We start from the raw sequence: 22,012 nt of genomic DNA on the forward strand, positions 1-22,012 counted from the left end.
TGGGCAGGACATATGCAACTTGGTTTTCTTTGAAGTTTTCTTTATGGTCACGAGGTATTGTAACCTCTCCTTTGACTCTTATTGTGCATTATCATCAGTTCCATTTTCACACTATATTCCCACCTGGCGGGTGAAGATGGAGATGGAACAGAAAGTGATAAAGGATGACAATGCAAAACTGTGCACGAAGAGTAAAGAAAGTAGAGGATATTTGTAAGCATATCTATACATATATCTGCAACAGCTGAAAGTGTTACGGGGAGGAAGATGAGTGCATGTGAATCTACAGCACTGCACACCGCAAAGATACTTACAGGGTAACATTTTCCATTTGTGGCATGTGTACCTGTAGATACACATGCTCTGCATAGACTGTAAAGCAGTAGTTACCTAAAGCGAGTGGCTAGCCAAAGGATGCTGCAGAAGACTGAAAAAGTGTACCTAGTACAACCTGGCCCACCTGTGCCGGTTGACAAGCTAGGATATCCACACAGTAGTGTTTAGTGAACATGTGTGGTGTGGACGAGGTAGATGCCTTACAGATGTCGGCTAATGGAATGTTTGGCAGAAAAGCCATAGAAGTGGCCTTCTTGCATGTAGAATGGGGTCTGCGTGGAACTGGGAGTTGACATTTGGCTTTCTCATAGCAGGTATAAATAGACCCGACTAGCCAGGGGGCCACCCCTGCTTCAGAAATAGCCATACTTGTGTGCGGTTTAATGAAGGTGACAAACAGCTGCTGCATGGTGCAGAAAGCTTTCATCCTATCAATGTAGTACATGAGGGCACTCAATGTCTAGCATGTGCAGAGCTCTCTACACTATAGAATCTGGGTGAAGAACGAACACCAGCAGTTCCAAGGTTTGGTTACGGTTGAAGGAGGATACCACCTTAGGAAAAAACTATGGGTTAGTCCTGAGGACTACCCTATCCGCATGAACCTTGAAAAAGGGTTTTTCCAAGTGAGGGCTTGAATCTCACTGACCCGCTTAAGGTAAGTAATAGCGACTAGAAACGCTACCTTCCATGATAAGAACTGGAGATGGCACGAGTGAAGGGGCTTGAATGAGGGTCCCATGAGTCTGGGGAGGACCACAATGAGGTTCCAGGAAGGGGCTGAAGGCAACCTAGGAGGGATAACCCTTTTGAGTCCCTCCATAAAGGCTTTAATGACAGGGATTCTGAACAGGGAAGACTATTCACTAGTTTGCAAGCATGCTGCCACTGCAACCAAATGTAAGCCAGGTCTGAGTGTTGTAAATGTAAAAGATAGACAATGTCCTGCACTGCAGGTTTAAGGGGATCAATGTGTTTGGGTAGGCAGTGGTGAACAAACCTCTTCCAATTTGCAGCATATCAGGCTCTAGTGGTGGGATGCCAAGCCTCTAAGTATGGACATGCAATCAGCTGGTAAATTGAGATACCTAAACTTGAAGACCTCAGGAGCCATACTGCTAGGTTGAGATGCCTGGGGTTGGCATGCCCGACTGTATCCTGGTGCAGAGTGAGAAGGTTCTGCCTGTTGAGGAGCTTCTTTTGTGAGACTACTGACAGCTCGAGAAAGGTTGTGAACCATGACCACCTGGCACACATGGGAGCTACTAGGATGAGGTTAAGAGAGGTCTGTCTTAGCCTCTGGACCACATACAGGAGAAGTGGGAGAGGCAGAAAAGCATAGGCAAATATCCTGGTTTGTTCATAGTGCATTGCCTATGGACTGCGGGTGCCGTAACCTGGAGGCAAAGCTTGAGCAAATGGTGTTTTCTGCAGTTGCGTAGAGATCTAGGTCGGAAAACCTCCAACATTGGGAGTAGAACTTGAGGGTGGAGTTTCCACCCGTGGACTTGCTACTGCATCCTGCTGAGCAGGTCTGCGAACTTGTTGCCTACTCTCGGAAGGAACTCAGCAAGCAGATTAACCCTGTGGAGGATCGCCCAACGCCAAATGCTCCGCACCAACTAGGCTACTTGGGGAAAGCACGTGTCCCGTTTCCAAAGGGAATACATGGCACTCATGTTGTCTGTTCTGATCAGGACAGTTTAGTGATGTACGTGGCAGTAAAATGCTTTGAGGCAAATTGGATTGCCAGCAGCTCCGGGTGGTTGATAAGGAAGGACTGCTGAAGGGGCATCCATCAACACTGGACAGTCATATCCAATGGATGTGCCCCTCAAACCCTGGGGGGAGGAGTCTGTGGTAATATTCACCTGTGGGATTGGGTGTAAAAAGTGCCTGCCCTGCAACAGAATGCTGCCCCGTTCCACCACTGCAGAGAGCGGTGGGTGCTGACCCAAATAAACACTAGATCCTCCCACAGACATCCCTCCCCCCACTTGCAACCATTGAGCACTTAGGCACTCCTGAGCGGACGCATGTGTAATGGTGCATCAGGAACGATGGCAATGCAGGAGGTGATCATGCTGCACACTGTTAACTGGCGATTTGGCTAAAAAAAGAGGCAGCAGGTGCTCGAAGGCTTAGACCCTCGTTGGGTTGGGATAAGCTTTCCTGGTGATTGAATTTAAGATTGCCCCCTAAAAAGGGCTGTAACTGAAGTGATTGAAGATGGGATTTTCCCACATTGATAGTGTAGCCAAGATCATGAGCGTGACACGGGCCCCTGCTCACACTCTATATCAGCCAGTCGTCGAGGTATGTAAATATGTGGCCACCCTCTTTCTGAGATGAGCAGCTACCACTGCAAGGCATTTTGTAAAGGTCCTGAAAGCTATAGTCACCCGAAAGGGCAGAAACTTTAACTAAAAGTGCTATCCACTTACCACAAATCTGAGGAAGAGGCGGTGGGGTCACGAACTGAGATGTGGAAATAGACGTCCTTCAGGACAAGGGCAGTCATGAAGTCTCCTTGTTGCAGCAATGGGATGACATTCTGGAGCCTGACCATGTGGAAGTGCTCTGACAGAATGTATTTGTTGAAAGGCCTGATATTGAGGATGGGCCTGAAGCACCTGCCTTTCTTGGGGATAAGAAAGTACAGGGAGTATAATCCTATGTTATGGTGGTGCGGCGGGAGAGGCTCTATAACTCCTTTCAGCAGCAGTGCATTAATCTTCTCCTGGAGGAGAAGCTAGTGATGGCTCTGGAGGGAGTATTTGGTGGGGTGTGGGGGGAGGAGGGGGGGGGGGTGTTTGGGTGGTAGGCACTGAGCTGCAGGCAATAGCTGTGTTGCATGATGGACAGAACCCATTGGTCAGAAGTGATGTGTTGCCATTGGGTGAGGAACCGCCTGCATGCGTCCCAAGACAGGTGCTGTTTGATCGGAGGGGAAGGGGCAGTGTCCACATCTTTCTTGGTTTTCTCACACATCTGGTCAACTTGAAGCCCAAACAGGTGTTCCCATCAAAGGGCATGTTGATCAGATGCTGTTGAACTTCTGGCTTAAAGCCAGAGTCACAGAGTCATTCTGGGGGATTAGGATGCTGGAGTCAATACCCCTGGCAGTGACGTCCACCGTATCTAGGGAACACCTGAGGGTGGTGTTGGAGATGGTCTGGCTCTCAGCCACAAGCTCCTGAGGCCTTTACTAGATTGGTCCGGGAGATGTTGGATGAGTTTTCCCATCTCATCTCACTGAGCTCTGACAATGGAACTGAGGATCATATGCAATACTAGTCATAGGAGGAGTCACAATACCTGGTGACTCAAAAGACTTCTTTGAAGAAAAAACAAGTTGTACACGTCCAAGCCCAACACTAGATGGCAGGCGTATGCAGAGCATGCGTACCTACAGCTACACATGTGATAAGCATAGAGTTACAGCAGAGTATAGTATTTAGTGGATGTGAAGATTTCTGTCTCACAATGAGTCACAACATGCACCATCTGTGTTTGTACACCCACTTAGGGCATGTTTTGCCTCTTTTTAAGCCTTTTTTTCCCTTTAACATCGTATCTGGTTTTCTGATGGACTGCGAAGGGGTAAGTTTCAGATAGGCGTTAACTGCAGCCACCTCAGAATTGTGGTCTAGGAGCCAACTCCAATTTGGGACCAAATTGGGATTTATGCGGATCCTAGAATGAAGGTCTAGGAATGAACTGAAATGTAGAAACAGGAATTACATGAGAGCGAGCACTGACATACATGCAGTAACATAACTGTTTGATGTTCAAAGCCCTTTTGCAGTCATATGTCATGCAGGTCTCAAAATCACACATGTTTACAAACTGCAAATAGGAAGAAGCGTGAAAAAGACAACTTTCTCCTAGTTGCCCAATTGGATAGGGATGTATTAATGCTTTCTGAATGCCACTGTTCACAAAACACTGATCAGTTACCAACTTACACGTTGGGGTGGTAATTGATTCGAAAAGTATAAGCTGCCCCAGTAACCCAAATCTCTCTTTGGGAATCGCGTGGGCAGCAGCGGCGTCCACTGGACCATTGCCTGCTATACCAATTCATTCCCAAACGAGAACTGTATTTTTATTTTTATTTTTAAGTTGAACATTTGGACCAGAGTCTTGCCCCCTAAGTTATAAGATAATTTAGAACCACATTAAAGAAAAAAGAATGGCAAAATGTACCCTAGGAGACAACCACACGTTGATACGGAGATTTTTGGGCTGTTCAGAATGTTTAATTAGATTATTTCTGTACCTAGGACTTTTGTACCTGAAAATTGCTCGGTGTCATGGTATTTTGCACACTGCCAAAGGGAAATTCATTAAAAGTGTATCTTACGAGAGTCCCGGGCAGCAATAGCGGAAGGGCATCGACCTCTCTTTGAACTAAGCCTCGCACGGAACTAGCTCTCCAGAAAATTACCTCGTCTGTCAGCAATCTGAAGCGACGCCAACGCGTTAGCGTGAAGCGAAATTATCCCACTGTCTGCCTGGTCGTGACCCCCGCGAAATTAGTAGAATGGTCGGGCCCAGTCATCTGGGCTCCATGTTTACAGACGGTGACTGACGCTAATGGGCGCGCTGCCGTTGTAATGAAGTGATTAAGCGATAACTTCTGACTCTATAAAGCACACGTTTGACATTAAATGTGCACGAAAGCTTTCATTTGATATGAAGAAGGCAACGCTCTATGTCAGGGACTACCAAATTGGCGGCAACAGGGATAAACTTTTGCGGCGATGAATTTGGTATGCCAGAAAATGTCTACTCAAAGAGCAAACCCGCACCCACCCTAAAAAGACAGCCAACCGTTCTTTGTACGTTAAAGAGGGGGAGCCAGTTAATTCTTAAATATGCGTAACTTGATGTGTGATATTTTCATACACGAGACATTACAAACGATTGACTAACAAAAATCGATGAGAAAAAATCTACATTTCGCTTCTTCACACTGTATTTATGCCAGTTCCAAGCACGGCCATTAACGGGGCGATAAACTAAAGAGAAACGTGATTTTCCTATGACCTGTGCAAATAAACACAAGCAAAAGGCAGATTTTTAAAAGTAAAAGTAGGTGCGCACTTCACACTAAGTAAGGGGCACAATTATTGTCGCAGCAGCAAGCATATGGTACAGGGGTACAGCTTGAGAAAAATGAGGGGATAAATACATTATTTCCCGACTTCTGCATATTTGTTACTAAGAGGGGGACGAGTTCTTTTCAAAACTAACAGAAAGAGGCTTCCATATTAAAAAATATAAACTTCCATGAATAAGTTTAACTCTAAAGGTGCGCATTTTGCATCAGAGAAAATTTAGCTCCACACTGAAAACACTTTTTCACATAGAGCATTACCGTCCCCCATGGTCCCACACTGTTAGCAGCCCTTACTCGTACTTTTTTTTTTTTAAATTAAAGAGTCGATTTACATGTTTGTCCTGCGTCCGAAGGACCACGTCAAACACTTGTCAATACCAACAAAGATCTAACTTTGTTTATTTTCACAAAATTCTGGATGGTCACCCCCTAACACTCTTCTAAGGAGAGGGAAGCAAACCGGTCAATCCCTTCAAAATCTCACAACAGTATGAGACCTAAATAAGAAAGGCTGATATGATAAACAAAGAAAGGACGAAAAGCAGACAGCATTTAACAGTGCCCACATCAAAGCCCTGCTGGGCAAGATAAGAGTGCAAAACGCAGGGCATATGATAAATGCTCCTTGAAAGGGAAAACTTCCTCTTTGGTGTACCAAGCAATGAAATGGGACCACCGACCAAGACAGACTTTTTACGGTACCATGAACTGACATAATGAACCCACAGCGGCTTCAGTCAGGTCAAGGAAGCTCAGATTGCCCGCTCAGTCTCCAGGCACAAAGGCGGAAGCTCTTGAGGTTCTCATCCAGGACCTGCTCTCACCCCGTCAGTCGGCCCACCCTTAGCAGAAGTGGAAAAAGAGGGCAGAGGAAGAGGCGGGGTAGATCCAAGTACCACACCCTCTAGGGCCAGCCTGGTGGTAAATTAAGATAACCTGACAGCTTCCTAAGAACTCAAGGAATAACAAAATCAGGAGGAAACACATAGGGGATTCTCACCTGAGATTGAGTGCGACTTCCAGGGATGCTTGCAGCAGAAACCACAAGATGCAGAACAGCAAGCAGTATATGCTCTCCTAAGTAACAAGCCGGTCCACTGGCGGAGTGCACCAGAAGGTGAAGTTCGACTGAACCTCCTCCAAGTAAAGATGCTATTCACTGTTGGCAAGATACACCCACTGAGATTTTCAGCCCACACATTCAGGGAGTCTGCCAGATGGCCTGGGCAACGATCATAATCTCAGAACCCTCAGACACAGCAATGTGAACCCACGCCACCTTAGTTGTTGGCATACCACACTGCAGTTGTGTAATCTGTTAAGACCTGAACTGACCAACAGTGGATGGATGGCAGAAACGCCTCGAGTGCATGGCCTATAGCACACAGCTCATGCAGGTTGATTTGAGACTTCTGCTTCAATCTTCAAGAGAGGCCAAAGGTCTTTGGTCTACAGTGCATCATGATGACCTCTCCAGCGGGTGGAGGAGGCGTCAGTCATCAAACTGGCCACTGATGGTGGAAGGCAGACAGACTTTCCCCTTTGTGCGATGGCCAGTTAACAACCTCCACTGCGGGTGCAGTGCCACCTCTGAGGAAATCTGAATGCTGTCCATGAGAACTACACAGTGCTGCGCCCACTCGAACAAGGGAACCATTCGAATACAAGCATGTGTCACTGAGAATTTGGAAATCTGACAATTATGAGGCGAGCAGGGTCATAAATCACATGATGCAAAAGTTGGTCGCACACTGCTCGTCACACCAGCAAGTTGCCCCAAAGGACTGTGGTAAATGTAGTGGCGACGGCGGGTACGCCTATGCCACGATGTGTAAAAAGAACAGTATGTGTTGCGTTAGCCATCCCTGGACACGTGTTTCGAGGTAGTTGCCTCTCGTCAGCAGGGAGCAGGTCAGTGTAAAGGGGTGCCGTGTGGACTGCCAAAATGTAATTAAAACAGGTCAAGTACCTCTCATGGCGCGCAGGTGCAGATCCAAGGCTCGTCAGCCCGTTGGCTCAAGGGAGCCGTAATAAATTATGCAAAAGTTGGTCGCACACTGCTCGTCACACCAGCAAGTTGCCCCAAAGGACTGTGGTAAATGTAGTGGCGACGGCGGGTACGCCTATGCCACGATGTGTAAAAAGAACAGTATGTGTTGCGTTAGCCATCCCTGGACACGTGTTTCGAGGTAGTTGCCTCTCGTCAGCAGGGAGCAGGTCAGTGTAAAGGGGTGCCGTGTGGACTGCCAAAATGTAATTAAAACAGGTCAAGTACCTCTCATGGCGCGCAGGTGCAGATCCAAGGCTCGTCAGCCCGTTGGCTCAAGGGAGCCGTAATAAATTATGCAAAAGTTGGTCGCACACTGCTCGTCACACCAGCAAGTTGCCCCAAAGGACTGTGGTAAATGTAGTGGCGACGGCGGGTACGCCTATGCCACGATGTGTAAAAAGAACAGTATGTGTTGCGTTAGCCATCCCTGGACACGTGTTTCGAGGTAGTTGCCTCTCGTCAGCAGGGAGCAGGTCAGTGTAAAGGGGTGCCGTGTGGACTGCCAAAATGTAATTAAAACAGGTCAAGTACCTCTCATGGCGCGCAGGTGCAGATCCAAGGCTCGTCAGCCCGTTGGCTCAAGGGAGCCGTAATAAATTATGCAAAAGTTGGTCGCACACTGCTCGTCACACCAGCAAGTTGCCCCAAAGGACTGTGGTAAATGTAGTGGCGACGGCGGGTACGCCTATGCCACGATGTGTAAAAAGAACAGTATGTGTTGCGTTAGCCATCCCTGGACACGTGTTTCGAGGTAGTTGCCTCTCGTCAGCAGGGAGCAGGTCAGTGTAAAGGGGTGCCGTGTGGACTGCCAAAATGTAATTAAAACAGGTCAAGTACCTCTCATGGCGCGCAGGTGCAGATCCAAGGCTCGTCAGCCCGTTGGCTCAAGGGAGCCGTAATAAATTATGCAAAAGTTGGTCGCACACTGCTCGTCACACCAGCAAGTTGCCCCAAAGGACTGTGGTAAATGTAGTGGCGACGGCGGGTACGCCTATGCCACGATGTGTAAAAAGAACAGTATGTGTTGCGTTAGCCATCCCTGGACACGTGTTTCGAGGTAGTTGCCTCTCGTCAGCAGGGAGCAGGTCAGTGTGAAGGGGTGCCGTGTGGACTGCCAAAATGTAATTAAAACAGGTCAAGTACCTCTCATGGCGCGCAGGTGCAGATCCAAGGCTCGTCAGCCCGTTGGCTCAAGGGAGCCGTAATAAATTATGCAAAAGTTGGTCGCACACTGCTCGTCACACCAGCAAGTTGCCCCAAAGGACTGTGGTAAATGTAGTGGCGACGGCGGGTACGCCTATGCCACACTGACCTGCTCCCTGCTGACGAGAGGCAACTACCTCGAAACACGTGTCCAGGGATGGCTAACGCAACACATACTGTTCTTTTTACACATCGTGGCATAGGCGTACCCGCCGTCGCCACTACATTTACCACAGTCCTTTGGGGCAACTTGCTGGTGTGACGAGCAGTGTGCGACCAACTTTTGCAAAATCATAAATCACATGACTATTGTGGCAGGAAGTAGAACTCCCTTTGGTCAACACCTGAAGGATGTATTTAGCCACACTTTTTTTTGTAGACAGATAGGAAACTGAAGAAAAAATTGAGCAGTCATGCAAGTGACCAAGAGGAAAAAACAAACATAAAATGTGGATCAATTGTGACAACAGTGCAAATATTCCTAGTCCTAAAGAAAAGATGGAAAAGTATGGTTGCCAAGCCAATGAGGTATTCCGGGGGAGAGGGGAAGAGTAGAATCATAATGATGGAATAATATTTGCGAACCAATGCGAGCTGCCTGCTGTTTTACGCGAAGGTACTGATCTTTTGTCAACCACGCAGGGTGGGCGGGAGCATTGCAGGCACAGGACTTTATTCATGGTTGGCTGCTTGGAGGGAGAGATGCTGGGGGTGGCATGCACACAAGATGTGCATACCATGCGACGCTCGATGTACATGAACCAGCAATATGGAATTTATACTGTCCGTGTCAACTAGGACAATTCTACAATGTACATAAACTTTAGATAGTAAAATAATTTTACTACCTCTTCCTGGAAATCAACTGTCATTAACAGGACACTACTTACACTGGTATGCAGACAGCTGTGGCTACAGTAGGTATTTTAGTTTGTTATTTTATTTGGGCATGAATTATAGTAGCTTCAGCACAGAAGATGGTGGCCACTTTTGTTATTTCACTTCTTTGAAGATAGACTTTGATGGGAAGGTTAGTGGCCGGCTGGATTTGTTTGACACTTTGGATAATCTGATACTTCATACAACTGACATGTCTTGTGCTAAATGTATCAGCATTATCCTTCTGATAAAATCCTGGGGAAACACTCAGTGTGGGTAATGAGGTTAGCTTTATCAAATGCATGTGAAGTGATTTTTGACGGAAATATTAGGAGACCTACATGAAGTGTATCTTGCTAAAACAGGTGCAAAATGGTTAGAAGTGTTTAAACTCCTCGCCAATTTGACGGATGCTCCGGCGGGTACACCAGTGTTTAAATATACTGTCAAACAAACAGAGGAGAGGTATGATAAAAGGATGTATGTAGCGCTAGGAGATGCTCATTTTATTCCAGAGGACACGGGAGAGTAGAGCACAGAGCAGTGTCTGCCATGGTTAAAAACAAAGCCACCTTGTGTGACTTTCCAGAACATAAATTATGATAAGGTGCTGCATGAGTAGACAATAATGATGCAAGTGTGGCTGTGTCAGGCATGGCCAGTACCTTACAAGTTACAATAAATAGAGCAAGAGCAATCTAAGAAATGTGGCAAGAGATATAAAAGTTGGCCAAAGTAAAAGAAAAATTGCAGAAATGTCAATAGCTGTTCAAAGAGAATGCAAAGGTTTTATGGTATTAAGATACTATGATGAGAGGAGACCGCTGTTCCTCCTGCAGCAATGAGGCTTACGATTGTGCAGATGGGATATAATGGTCACCTGATTAAGAATAAAGGAAGAGCCAAAGAATGATTTTGGTGTTTAGCTGTTGATGTGGAAAGAGTTGAGGGAGTGCAATGGTTTTTTTCAATGAGTGTCAAGTTAACACGATCTATCTGTGTCTTGCACAGCGGCCTGCGCGAATTTGGCATACATTGCCTATGGGTCTTACAATTCTAAATGCTGTTTTGCTGGGTAGTTCCAGTTATGCTATGGTACTAGCTGATAAATATTTTAAATTGTCAGAGCAAAGAATGGTTGGAAGGTTATTACGAAAGTGGCAACTGAGTTGTTAGATGATTGTTTTAGCAAGGGATGGAGTCAGACAATGAAGTATAGGCAATAGAAAAAGGAATAGGAAGTTATTTTTTGTTTTAAGAAAGTAGGAATCAAGCCTAAGAGTGTGGCCATATCTGATCCTGGGGAAACAGGCTGACAGGATACATTAAGAGAGTTGTGATAAAATCTACACCACTGGCAATAAAGCCCGTCTTACTTTGAGTGTAACCTATGTAATCCTTTATGTCCTACCAGACTATTAAGAGACAATAAGCATCTTTCGAGCCATTTCCCACTGCGATTGCTGATAAGAGAGGACCTGGGAAGTGCAGGTTTGGTCACGATTATGTGGGCATATAAAAAGGTTGAAAAGTATCAGGATGTGCTGAAACCTTGTAGGGAGCAAAGAAACAGTTTGAGGAAGAACACTCATTTGGAGGAGATATCACTATTGAGTGAGAAAGAAAAAAAACACAGGAGTGATGGGAAGGAATTTCATAGTTGGTTTGATTGACAAGACGTGGTAGAGGTATACTATAACTGCTAGAGGTACACAATACCTTGGTGAGATTAACGGGCCAAGGTGACCCACGTCCAAATGGAAAACCCCATAAAAATTCACAACAAAATGACTAGAAGGGAATAGATTCAAGAGCTATGCATGACAGGAACAGCTCAAGATAACCCTTCACCACTTTCACAACGCAAACTCATAAAACTGTAAGCAGGAGCCATAACATTCACATTCCACTCCCAATTCTTCATAGGTAGAAGAATGAGTTTCCCCTTGATGACAAAAATACCCCTGTAAGCACGGCATTTCCTAAGGCCTGGCTGTGTTAATGATTCCAAATAAAATAAACAAGAATTAATATTAAAGCTTCCACCATGCAACACAAACAGGATACCATGGTAGAGACATATATTTGTATTTACATTTCAATGCCTGTGTGTTCTCCAAATCTACCAAAAGATTTAGCAGTTCTATTTCAATCTCTGAAAAGACAAACCATACATTACTTTTCCATATGCAAACATATGTTTAAAGTAACTAATAAAACGGATGCACTGCTGCAGTCAGATTGTTTTGACTACCAGAAAGCCCTTCCATTTCATCCACTAATTCCACAATGACTTTGGACAAGCATTTACCAGTCATCAAAGCTCAGTTTAATTCTGTAGGATCAAATTTGTTGCCACAATGACTTTACCTGTTCTGCATCATATCACAGTCTAAACATTTAAGGATCAAGTCTCCTGGGTACTAATTTGGTATTTGTAAAGAACAACTGAAGAGCCTTAATATGCCTTGGGACTTTATTTTGAAGAGGGTTAATGTTATACATTACAGTTTATGAAACTGTATCGGTCTATCACACTAAAAGATACTTCTCTTTTTCTGAACCACAGTGTCAGAGAGCAGTGGGGACTTTTGTCGACACAGGAAACAAAGTCACCTGCCTTTAATATAGGCTCTATTCAACTAATTTTGTGGTTTTTATTTTTTCTGTATTCATGTGCTTCTAATTTTAAACAAAACATATGTTTTTTATTGGGTGCCCCTCAGTGATTTTACTGTACACGAAAGAACATTGGGAAGATACACACATGGATTAAAATATTCTAGTTTATGGATCTGTAAGTCCATTTCTGTAGGACACAAAAATGGCAAAATTTTCTTCTAACTTCCAATGTTAAGAATTTTTGTGAACGGTTCCTAAGATACACAAACATTTGCTGCAACTTAAGGGGCTGGATGTTACATGTGACGATATGTGAATACGTTGTACGGGGGAGCGGCAGGATATTAAATCTAGGTGCTCACTAGGACAGAAAGGAGAAGGTACTTACATAACCATTATGAGCTGTTTATTAAATGAATAGAAAGCAATGCAAATATGGTTAGACTAGTGAAAAGGGTGGATTCAAGCCATGCAGCACGAGTAAATGCACACATATACTTGGAGGGGGTATTAAGCCGTATTCTAGATAAAGCACCAGGTGTACAACATTTGTACGAGTCCCCCCACATGTCTGTTTACACAATGAATATAGTCATTGCTTAACCCAGGCTTGGCTTTACACTATAAAGAAGGGTAATGAGTGCCCGCAGGAGACCTTTCTGCCACGACAGATGAACAGTTGTTGGCCGATTTGCAAGAAAGGTCGAGACAGACTTATGAAGGTTGATTTACAGAATCTTGCATCAACTGAATCTTTTCTCCAGGACATATATGAAAATATTTCAACGCTTGCACCGCTGTAACAGTAGAAGCATTAAAACTGGTAGGGACCTGAACTGCTATTCATTTAATATGTTGATGATGTCCAAGATAGAAGTAAGAATGCCATAGTGCTTTGGTCCTCATCAGGATGATCTAAAAGCTTTTTTTTTTTTTTTTAAATTAAGAAATGAGCAGGTGAAGGAGAAGAAACTGTAGTAGGCGGAGAAAGGGAGCGAGGGTGAAGCAGTCAGGGCCAATGGTTGTTGAACGGCCCCATGGCTTGCAGCGGGCTCTGTCTTTAGTTCGTGGCCTCTTCTGTTCAGGGACATAGAGCTCCACCTCCTGCTCCTTGATGGGTAGATGAAGGCACATTTATTGCACAACTCTGAGGCATGCCTGGAGTCCAAGCACCAAAGGTACACAAGGTGTGGTTTTGTGTCAGACATCGGTTTCCTGCAGGCATGGCACAGCTTGAATCCTGTCCTTTTTGGGAGACATTGCCCCTGGCACACTTTCTAACATTTTGAAAGTCGTCTGAAAACTGCCAAAATTGGTAGCAGAGCGCTGCGGATCTAAGTATAGAAAGGAAGCAACTTATGTCAGCATGCAAGGGTGGTGCTAAAACGCTGCTCAGCTCTACCACTTCTGGGGCAGTATGAAGTGATCGCGAAAACACACAGCGTCACCTATCCGCAAATGGGAGCATTGCTGAGAACATTCTCTGAATCCAGTCAGGTGCCTGGGGATACTCGCAAGGGGAGAAATCTATGGTTAAAAGCACACATTAAAATAGCGTGTGAAAAAAGATTTTTTAACTATTGTATGGTGGTATTTATTGACTTCGCATAATTGAAAGTAGGGATCCTACATAAACAAACAGCGTGAAACTAACTAGAAGGTTTGGAACATCAAATCTTCACAAATTCATGGGCTAACGGAAAGCTAGGTGGGAGGAAAAACCTTATATCTCAAGATGAAGGATCCTAACCTCCTGTAAAACACAACTCATAACATATATACATTTTCTAGGTCTCATAACTGAGCACACGCCAAATACAGAGCCCAGTCACCATCTCAGAGGGAAACTTGTTTAGAATTTGAGAAAGGCTCCGCTGATTTCAACTACAAGCATGGTAACGAGCTGCCAGAGTATTTTCTTTGCTCTGAGTGGCCTCAGAAGGAGGACTAGTCCCGGTCAGGAGAAGTGCCTTGTCTAAGGAGGGCGAGCCTACCTCTATTTTTATGATAGAAATCGGTCTAAAGATAGAAAAAAAAAATGAGAGTCCATCACTGAATCAGATACCTCCGGGATCACAGAACTCCTTGGTGGTTTGATTCAGCCAGATAATATATGTGTAAAGACAGTTCATCCAATGTATCGTGCATCAAATGAAAAGTCTTAACCATGGTAAACGTTGTATTGTCTCCCAAAAACTTTAATACAACAAACTGCCCATCTGTTTTTAAGCATATTCATAGACAAAAAGACAATATTGAAAGCACTTACTCTCTCTCTTTCTCCATCAGCTTATCATTAATATTATCCTTGATTGCAGACCTTGAGCCCTTGTGAATAATGGGGTACCTGAGCGGCACTTGCAGGAAGAAGGATATCATTGAGACAAGATGAGCCGTATAGCCCAGGGCAACTGCAATGCTCCCATCATCCTTTGCTGCAAATAAGACATGAATACAGTTTAATGTAATTTCCTATTTAACACTGGTCAATCATATGAATCAATATGGCAAAGTAAATGATAACTTTGCTCCGAGCACCCTGAAACCATTGAGTGTAACTTGAGAAAATGATTCCTAATGAAATCAATCGAATCGACTCAGTATTTCTCAGCCTGACAGGAGTCTGAACTGGGGCAACCAAGTAGGACCCTCAAGGAAGATTCTGGCCATTGCTTTCTTTAATGACACATTTAGTGACTTGAAGAATGCATCAATCCCAAATTCAATCTCTAATAGAAGATAGGGTATAGCTTTTGGGCATGCCATGAAATCCAGAACTGAAGTCAACAGACAATAGCTCTTACTGTGGAGGAAGAAGTAACTTTGTGCCTCTGAAGAATGAGATCCAACTCAATTGCCACCGCACTTAAAAAGTAAATGTCATACTACAGGACAAAGTTACGTTTGTAGTAACTCTGGTACTCCAATTCTGCTCTTTCGCATTATCAGCTTGTGGTTATCCATGCGACCTAGAGGTTGGACCGGAAACTGAGTCTATAGCTGTGTAACAGTGCAGAGCCCTTTACTGCGTACACATGAAACAAATGCTTTCAAACAAGTACAAAAGATCACCTCAGCTCCTTTTAAATTAAAACAATAAAAAAAGGAGCCACCAGTATTTTTTTTTCCTAATGGTGTAAAGGTTGTGGGCAGTGCGTGGATAATGTGAAAGAGTCTACAGACTAAGAGTAACAGAGTGACCATAAAGGTAGTTTCATTCTACTCTTGGGTCCTAGCTTTGTGGTTTTCACCTCCCTCAGACCCCAACCTATTTATATCCTCCTTATGTTACATCAACTACTGATGACATTTGCAAATTCATTTTTATAGGATATACTGCCTTACTATCATCCCAAGCTATCTCTTGGGAGAGTCCACACATTTTGTTTTTGGCATAACAAAATGATAGGGCGATCACAATGTTTTCTTACATAGAAAGATATAGGCTGTTTATGTTCAACCACACTAATGCTGATTCACTAGAGTCTTTAAGGTGAGTTCCTGGGCAAACTCTCCCTGGTAATGGTTACCATACCACCTTGCCCATAAAACGGGTAACTAAGTAATCAAGAATTCTAACCGGGTACTTCGAGCCAGGATTTAGAGATTGGTGGGGTACCCTGTCCGCGAAACTGACGGTCCACCCATTCAATTTAGAGTCCAGTGGACTGCCACGTTCTGAAGCAAATGTCCAAACAGACTGGGGCTGTTGGTGGAAGTACATCAGACCTTCTGCCCGATTTACAGCAGATGGTCTTATGTACTTTTTCTTCTCTACTGCCAGAGTAAGTCTGGCATTCCCAAAGACAAAAAAGAATGACTCATAACAAGAAAAAAAAAACACCCTCACGCCCTGTTAGAAATCTCCTAATATTACACGGTATTTATATTTTCTTTTACAAAAATAAACTCTGGCTTTGAGAGTTTATTCTTCTAAAACAAAAAAAAAACTGCTGAGCAGCTGCATGAGACATCATGGGCACTTAGAAAGTAGTCTGCTTGGGCACAGGAGGTCATTACCTTCACACCTTAGGAGGATGGCTGATTACCCGCAAAAATTAGGCTGCAAGTGTTAGTATTTAATATTATAAGTTTTTTCCTAAAAGCTGAGGTTTCGGTTTCAAGCATGTGGTGTACACACTCGCTCGCCTTCGCGAGAAACACATTGAATTCGCCGAGGAGGCCAATAGAGACATCTCATTCCTTGGCAGAGAGGCCCGGGCATGCCGCTTCGGTGCAGGCGATCGGCCCGGCAAAACCCTGGCCAACCTACTTCGCCTGCCCCGTGCCACATGCTATATCACAGCGCTTCAGGATGGTGGCCCCACTCGGACTACCTCCCCTGACTAAATCAAGGCACGCTTTACTGAGTACTATGCACAATTATACACTGCGGGTTCCACCCCCTCGCGCGAGGTCCTCACCCAGTACTTTGATATCCTCGAGCTCTTATGGCTCGAAAACTATCACAGAGAATTCCTCGATGAGCCCTTCTTCAAAGAGGAAATACTTGCCGCCATCAATGGTATGTCTGGCGACAAGGCCCCTGGTTTGGACGGTTGCCCTTCTCTTTCTACAAAACATTTGCCCCGCTTTTGGTACACCACCTGGCTGCCATGTATAACAATTCTCTCGAGAGTGGGCAACTCCCACCGTCAATCCGCGAGGCTATGCTAACTCTTCTTCTCAAGCCGGACAAGCCCCCCGAATACCGCGATTCCTACCGCCCACTGTCCCTTATTAATACTGACCATAAAATCTTTGCCAAGCTTATCGCTTCGCGTCTCCTTCTCATGCCACTCATTGCTCGCCCCGATCGGTCCGGCTTCATTCCTGGCCGGGCTACTTCACACAATCTTCGGACCATCTTTTCTGTCCTCCATCAAATTAACCCCACCCTCCCTGCAGTAGCCGCCCTTCTTAACGCCAGTAAGACCTTTGATACCCTTGAGTGGCCCTTCTTGTTCTGTCTCCTTCCACGTCTTGGCTTCAGTCCACTATTTATACGCAAAATCTTACTCCTATACACTCTACCCACCGCCCGTCTTCGAATTAACAGACAACTATCTGATCCCATCCCTATCGGCCGCGGTACCCGTCAGTGGTGCCCGCTCTCACCCATGCTCTTTGCTATCGCAATGGAGCCACTGGCGGCCAGATTCCGACACCACCACACTCAGAGGGGCACTGGCTTCACAGCCCGTGTCCTCTTAGTCTCCATGTACGCGGACGATATAACGCTGTATGTCCGCTATCCCCAGGAAAATCTCAGTCCTCTGGTGCGCGAGATTATACGGTTCGGTGGCTACTCTGGAATCCAGGTGAACTGGAGTAAGTCAGTCCTCTTTCCTCTCACTGACGCCATTACTTCCTTCATTCCGGACTTCCCTTTCGTGTGGGCGTCAGGCCCTACTCGCTATTTGGGTATCTGGCTCAGCAGGGACGTGGATGAACTTTGGAGGGCTAACTTTGGTTGTGCGGTGGACTGGCTCGAATCCAAGATTCCCCAATGGAACCAGCTACCCTTGTCTCTGGCCGGTCACATAGCTATTGCCAAGATGGTGGTCCTCCCAAACATTTTATATCTTTTTCTGAACATCCTTGTTCCCCTCACTACCCACTTTTTTCGTAGGATCCGCTCGCTGATTATTTCTTTAATCAGGTAGGCAACCCAGGATTGCATATGACACTCTTACCCTCCCGATGTTGTGCAGTGGCCTGGGTGCCCCCTGGCCAGTTTTTTGCACTTCTGGATTCATCCTACTCCCTTCCAGCCGCACATGACGGTTGAGGCGGACCTCGCTGCCCCGTGGCCGCTCGCCACCACCCTGTTCGTCCCTGCCACGCACCGAAATAGACACGGTCGAGACCTTGCGCTGGGCCTGGTATGGTCTACGCAGTCTGTCTGGCGCTTTGGTGCTCTCCGCAAATAAGATGCCAATCGTTCGGCATCCGGATTTTCTTCTTCAGCCCTCCGGTATGGCTAAACACGCCACTCGCCTGGGGTTGACTACTTTGGCGGATCTCTACCCGGGGAACACATTCTATTCTCCCGCTGACGATTCTCGCCCCATGCACACTTTACTTTTTTATCAGCTATGAGCTATCTGCAAGGCGCTGCATCCTTCGTTCTCCTTGCCTCCCCCCTCGATAACCACTCTTGATTTTCTGTATTAGTCTCCTTCTCCTCGGAAGTTGGTTACCAAACTCTATGCCCTCACGCTGGCCGCCACCTCCATCTCCACTGACTGCGCTCGTGTGGCATGGGGCGAGGATCTTGGTGTTGATATCTCCCAAGCTGACTGGCTTTATTGTTGCAACCAGACGAAGCGACTATCCCGAACTATCGCCTGCGCCTAATTCATTTTATTAAATATTTGCATAGGCTTTACCGCACCCTGTTCAGTTACATAAGCTGGGTCTCACCTCCAGTGATAGATGCCTGCGCTGTTCTGCTCCCGCTGTGGATTTCTCCCATCTCGCCTGGTTATGCTCAAAGGTCTCGGACTATTGGCGTGAGGTCTGTATTGCTATGTCTGAGATCACCTCCTCGCCGGTTCGGCTCGGCCCGGCCCTCCGCTCTGCCTTGTAGGCTTAGTTAAATATTGCCCAGACGCCTCCCGTTGCTTAATTGCTATGCTGCTTGCCTTCGCGCGGCGTAGGGTGTCCATGTGCTGGGGGTGCAAACCTGCACCTAAGTTCGCCCAATGGCTCGAGGATGCATCGCGATGCCAGACCCTTCTATATGAATTCTGGGACCTTAAGCCAACCAGGTCTCGTCCACTGGACATATGGGGCCCCCTAGTGTCATACCTTCACGCTCATGCCCCCCCAAACCCAGACTGCCTCTCCCGCGCTCCCCGCCGGCACTCCGCCCGCAGCAGCCGCCAGTGAAGGTCAGTAGCCGCCCTTTGCCCCGTTCTTATTCCCTTTCCAGTCCGGCCCGCTCCCTCTCCCACAATTTACCTGGTGTATATCCATTGTTGCTCACTGTCCTAATGTGCATAAGTAATGTCTACTTAAGCCATTGTACTCTGCTGGTCTGTGTTATTGGCCTTTCTTTATATCCTCAATCGATGCTCTGTATATGGTGTTATGATTTGATGCAAGATTGTAACGCGTCTATGCTATTTTGTCAATAAAGGTTTTTGAAGAAAAAAAAAGCATGTGGTGTACGATTTGTGATCACATCTCCTGAAATTCTCAACACATAAGCGTGCAGACTCTACCTCGGGTGTTTTTCGGTGTTGCGTTTGTGGTATGAAGACTTGTCTCATCCTCTCTAGTTTTTAAATAGGTTTCATTCATGACAGGGAATCAGTGGGTTTGGGGAGAGGGTTCACATGAATCTACAATACCACCAGATGGCCAGCAGTTGCCACAGGTGATATTTTCTCTTTACAGTATGCACTGCTGTAGCTCACAAGCTATTCACCAACTGTGAAGCAGTACACTCTCCTCCTTAAGTGACTGAGAATGAAAATGGCAGAAGAGGCAAACTAGGTCGAAGACACTGTCTGACTTGCTTGTGCCTCTTTTTAGCTTGTATGCCAACACTACAATGTTTTGTGAATGTGTATACTGATGTCCATATGGCTGCTCTGTACATTTTAGCTAATCTTTAAGAATGCCAATGGTGGACCTTTCTTACTAGTAGAATATACATGTGGCATATGCTGAAGCATAAAAGGTTTGCTCTTGCATAATACATTTTAAAATATCCAACAATCAATCTGGCAAAATCTGCTCTAGAAATAAAATTGCTCTGATATGGTGATGAAAAACAACAAAGTTATTAAGTGTGTTGTATCTATTAAGCAAATTGATGGTCTTTCAACATCAAGCATGTGCAACAGCCTTATAGGTAAATAATAATATTACCCTTTTTAGGTCTCGCCTGACCCAGCGCATGCGCTGGTCTGGCGAGACTTATTGAGAGGGCTCCAAAAAGTGCTACCAGGCCAGCCTAGAGCTACAGTGCATGTGCGCGGGCGCGTGCGCCGCACTTGAACGCGATTACTTTCACTTGGATGTTTGATCGCGATCACTTTCGCGGCCGCACGGCCGCTTGGCATAGCCAATAGGTCTCGCTTTTGGGACCTTATCAGTATTTAGTTATGCAACTGTTGCATGGCTAAACACTTATAAGGTTCCAAAGGCGAGACCTAATGCTGGTTTAATGTACTTGTCAGTATGCCTCTTCCACTGGCGGCCTGTAATTCACTAGAACTATGCAAATATGAAACTGACACTAGAAAATAATACTTTTTCCAGTAAGGTGTTGCAGTATGCATGAGAATGACGACTCAACTTGTGATCCCATTAAGTGAGAAAAAATATTTAAATCACAAGTAACTCTAGCTGAGATTATTCTTTTAAAGCCTTCTAACAATGCTTTCATGACTGGGATTTAAAAAAAATCAAAATGTGTTTATTTTGCACGTAAGAGCTAAAGTTGCCAAATGTACTGTTGTTGGTGAATAAGCCAAACTTGCCTTCTGCAGCGTCAGATATTCAATAACGTCATTGAATGTAGCCTGAAAGGATTAACACACAAGGAAACCAGAGTTTAAAAACCTTTTTAATTTAGCTGCATAACATGCTCTGGTAGTAGGGCAGCACACCTCTGTTAGCATCTGCATACATTCTTTTGGCAGTCCACCATATCCAAACTATAAGGCCTCAATTGCTAAAGTGTTTGATTCAGAGAGAGAGATTTTTGATACAATAGACTGCATCATTGATGGCTTAACAAGTTAGGCATGAGATATAATCTTTAACACAGAAGTATGGACATTTACAACAATGGCAGAACTATGACCCCAGCTAGCACAGTTAGAATCAATATCATGGGTATATCTGTTGCATCTGGTGAATGACATAAGGCAGTCGATGTAGGGAGGTAGAGCTTACGTAAATTATTCAAACCAGTCTATGTAAAAGACATTCCCTTGAGGGTGTGGGCACCCAGAGGTAGAATGTTGGCATTGTTTGTTGTTTTGAGTAGGTCTATATGAGGTTTCCCCACATGGGAAGAAGGGATGAAGGGTTTTTGCTCTGATCTTCTTTTCCAGTGTTTCCTGATGGGCTCTGCTTCAGAGATCTGCATAGTTTCTGTTCAAACCTGGCCGGTGTTTTGTCAACAGGCGGAAGTGACAAGAGTAAACACCATGCAAAATCTTTTCAGTCGAGCTGGTCAATAAAAGGCAATGCACGCCTCCTTCCTTCCGTGGGTAGTATATGGAGATTATGTTTCCTCTGTGAATATGTACTATTTTACTGAGTAACATCTTTTGAAATGCTTTGAGCAATAGTTCCACTGCATATAAATGTGCGCTCCCTGCACTGACACGCCATAGGAGTCTGGGACCTGCTCGACACCCTCTCGCCCGACGTCACCTTCTTCACAGAGACCTGGACAAACGCCACCTTCGGTCCCGACCTTGCCGCCGCCGCCACCCCGGTACAGCTACAAGATCCAGAGAAAGGACCATCCTCACTGACCTGGAGGAGGACTAGCCATCGCACACAAAACCCACCTCCGCCTCTCCACATCCAGCACGAGTGACCCTCACTCCAGCACAGAAAATCTCCACTTCCAGATTGATGAACCCCAGAACCACGCTACGCAGCACCCTCATCTACAGACCACCAGGACCTCGCACCCACCACACAGCAGCCATCGCCGAACTCACAGTACCCCACGCCATCACCTCCACAGACTACATTCTGCTTGGTGACCTGAACTTCCACCACGGCAACGACCCAGACTCCACTGCTCTCCGCGCCAACCTCGC

The 22,012-nt window shown here is 45.6% G+C and overlaps 1 protein-coding gene across 1 annotated transcript in view; it reads right to left on the minus strand.

Moving 5' to 3' along the window:
* Positions 1–22,012, minus strand: part of UVRAG (UV radiation resistance associated) — a 336,707-nt gene that overhangs the window by 68,024 nt on the left and 246,671 nt on the right. The window contains exon 12 of the mRNA XM_085623282.1: positions 14,485–14,650. Coding sequence (XP_085479408.1) covers positions 14,485–14,650 — 166 coding nt within the window. The remainder of the gene's footprint in view (positions 1–14,484; positions 14,651–22,012) is intronic.

This window comes from Triturus cristatus, chromosome 8 (genome assembly GCF_964204655.1).
Source record: "Triturus cristatus chromosome 8, aTriCri1.1, whole genome shotgun sequence".
Taxonomy (NCBI): Eukaryota; Metazoa; Chordata; class Amphibia; order Caudata; family Salamandridae; genus Triturus; species Triturus cristatus.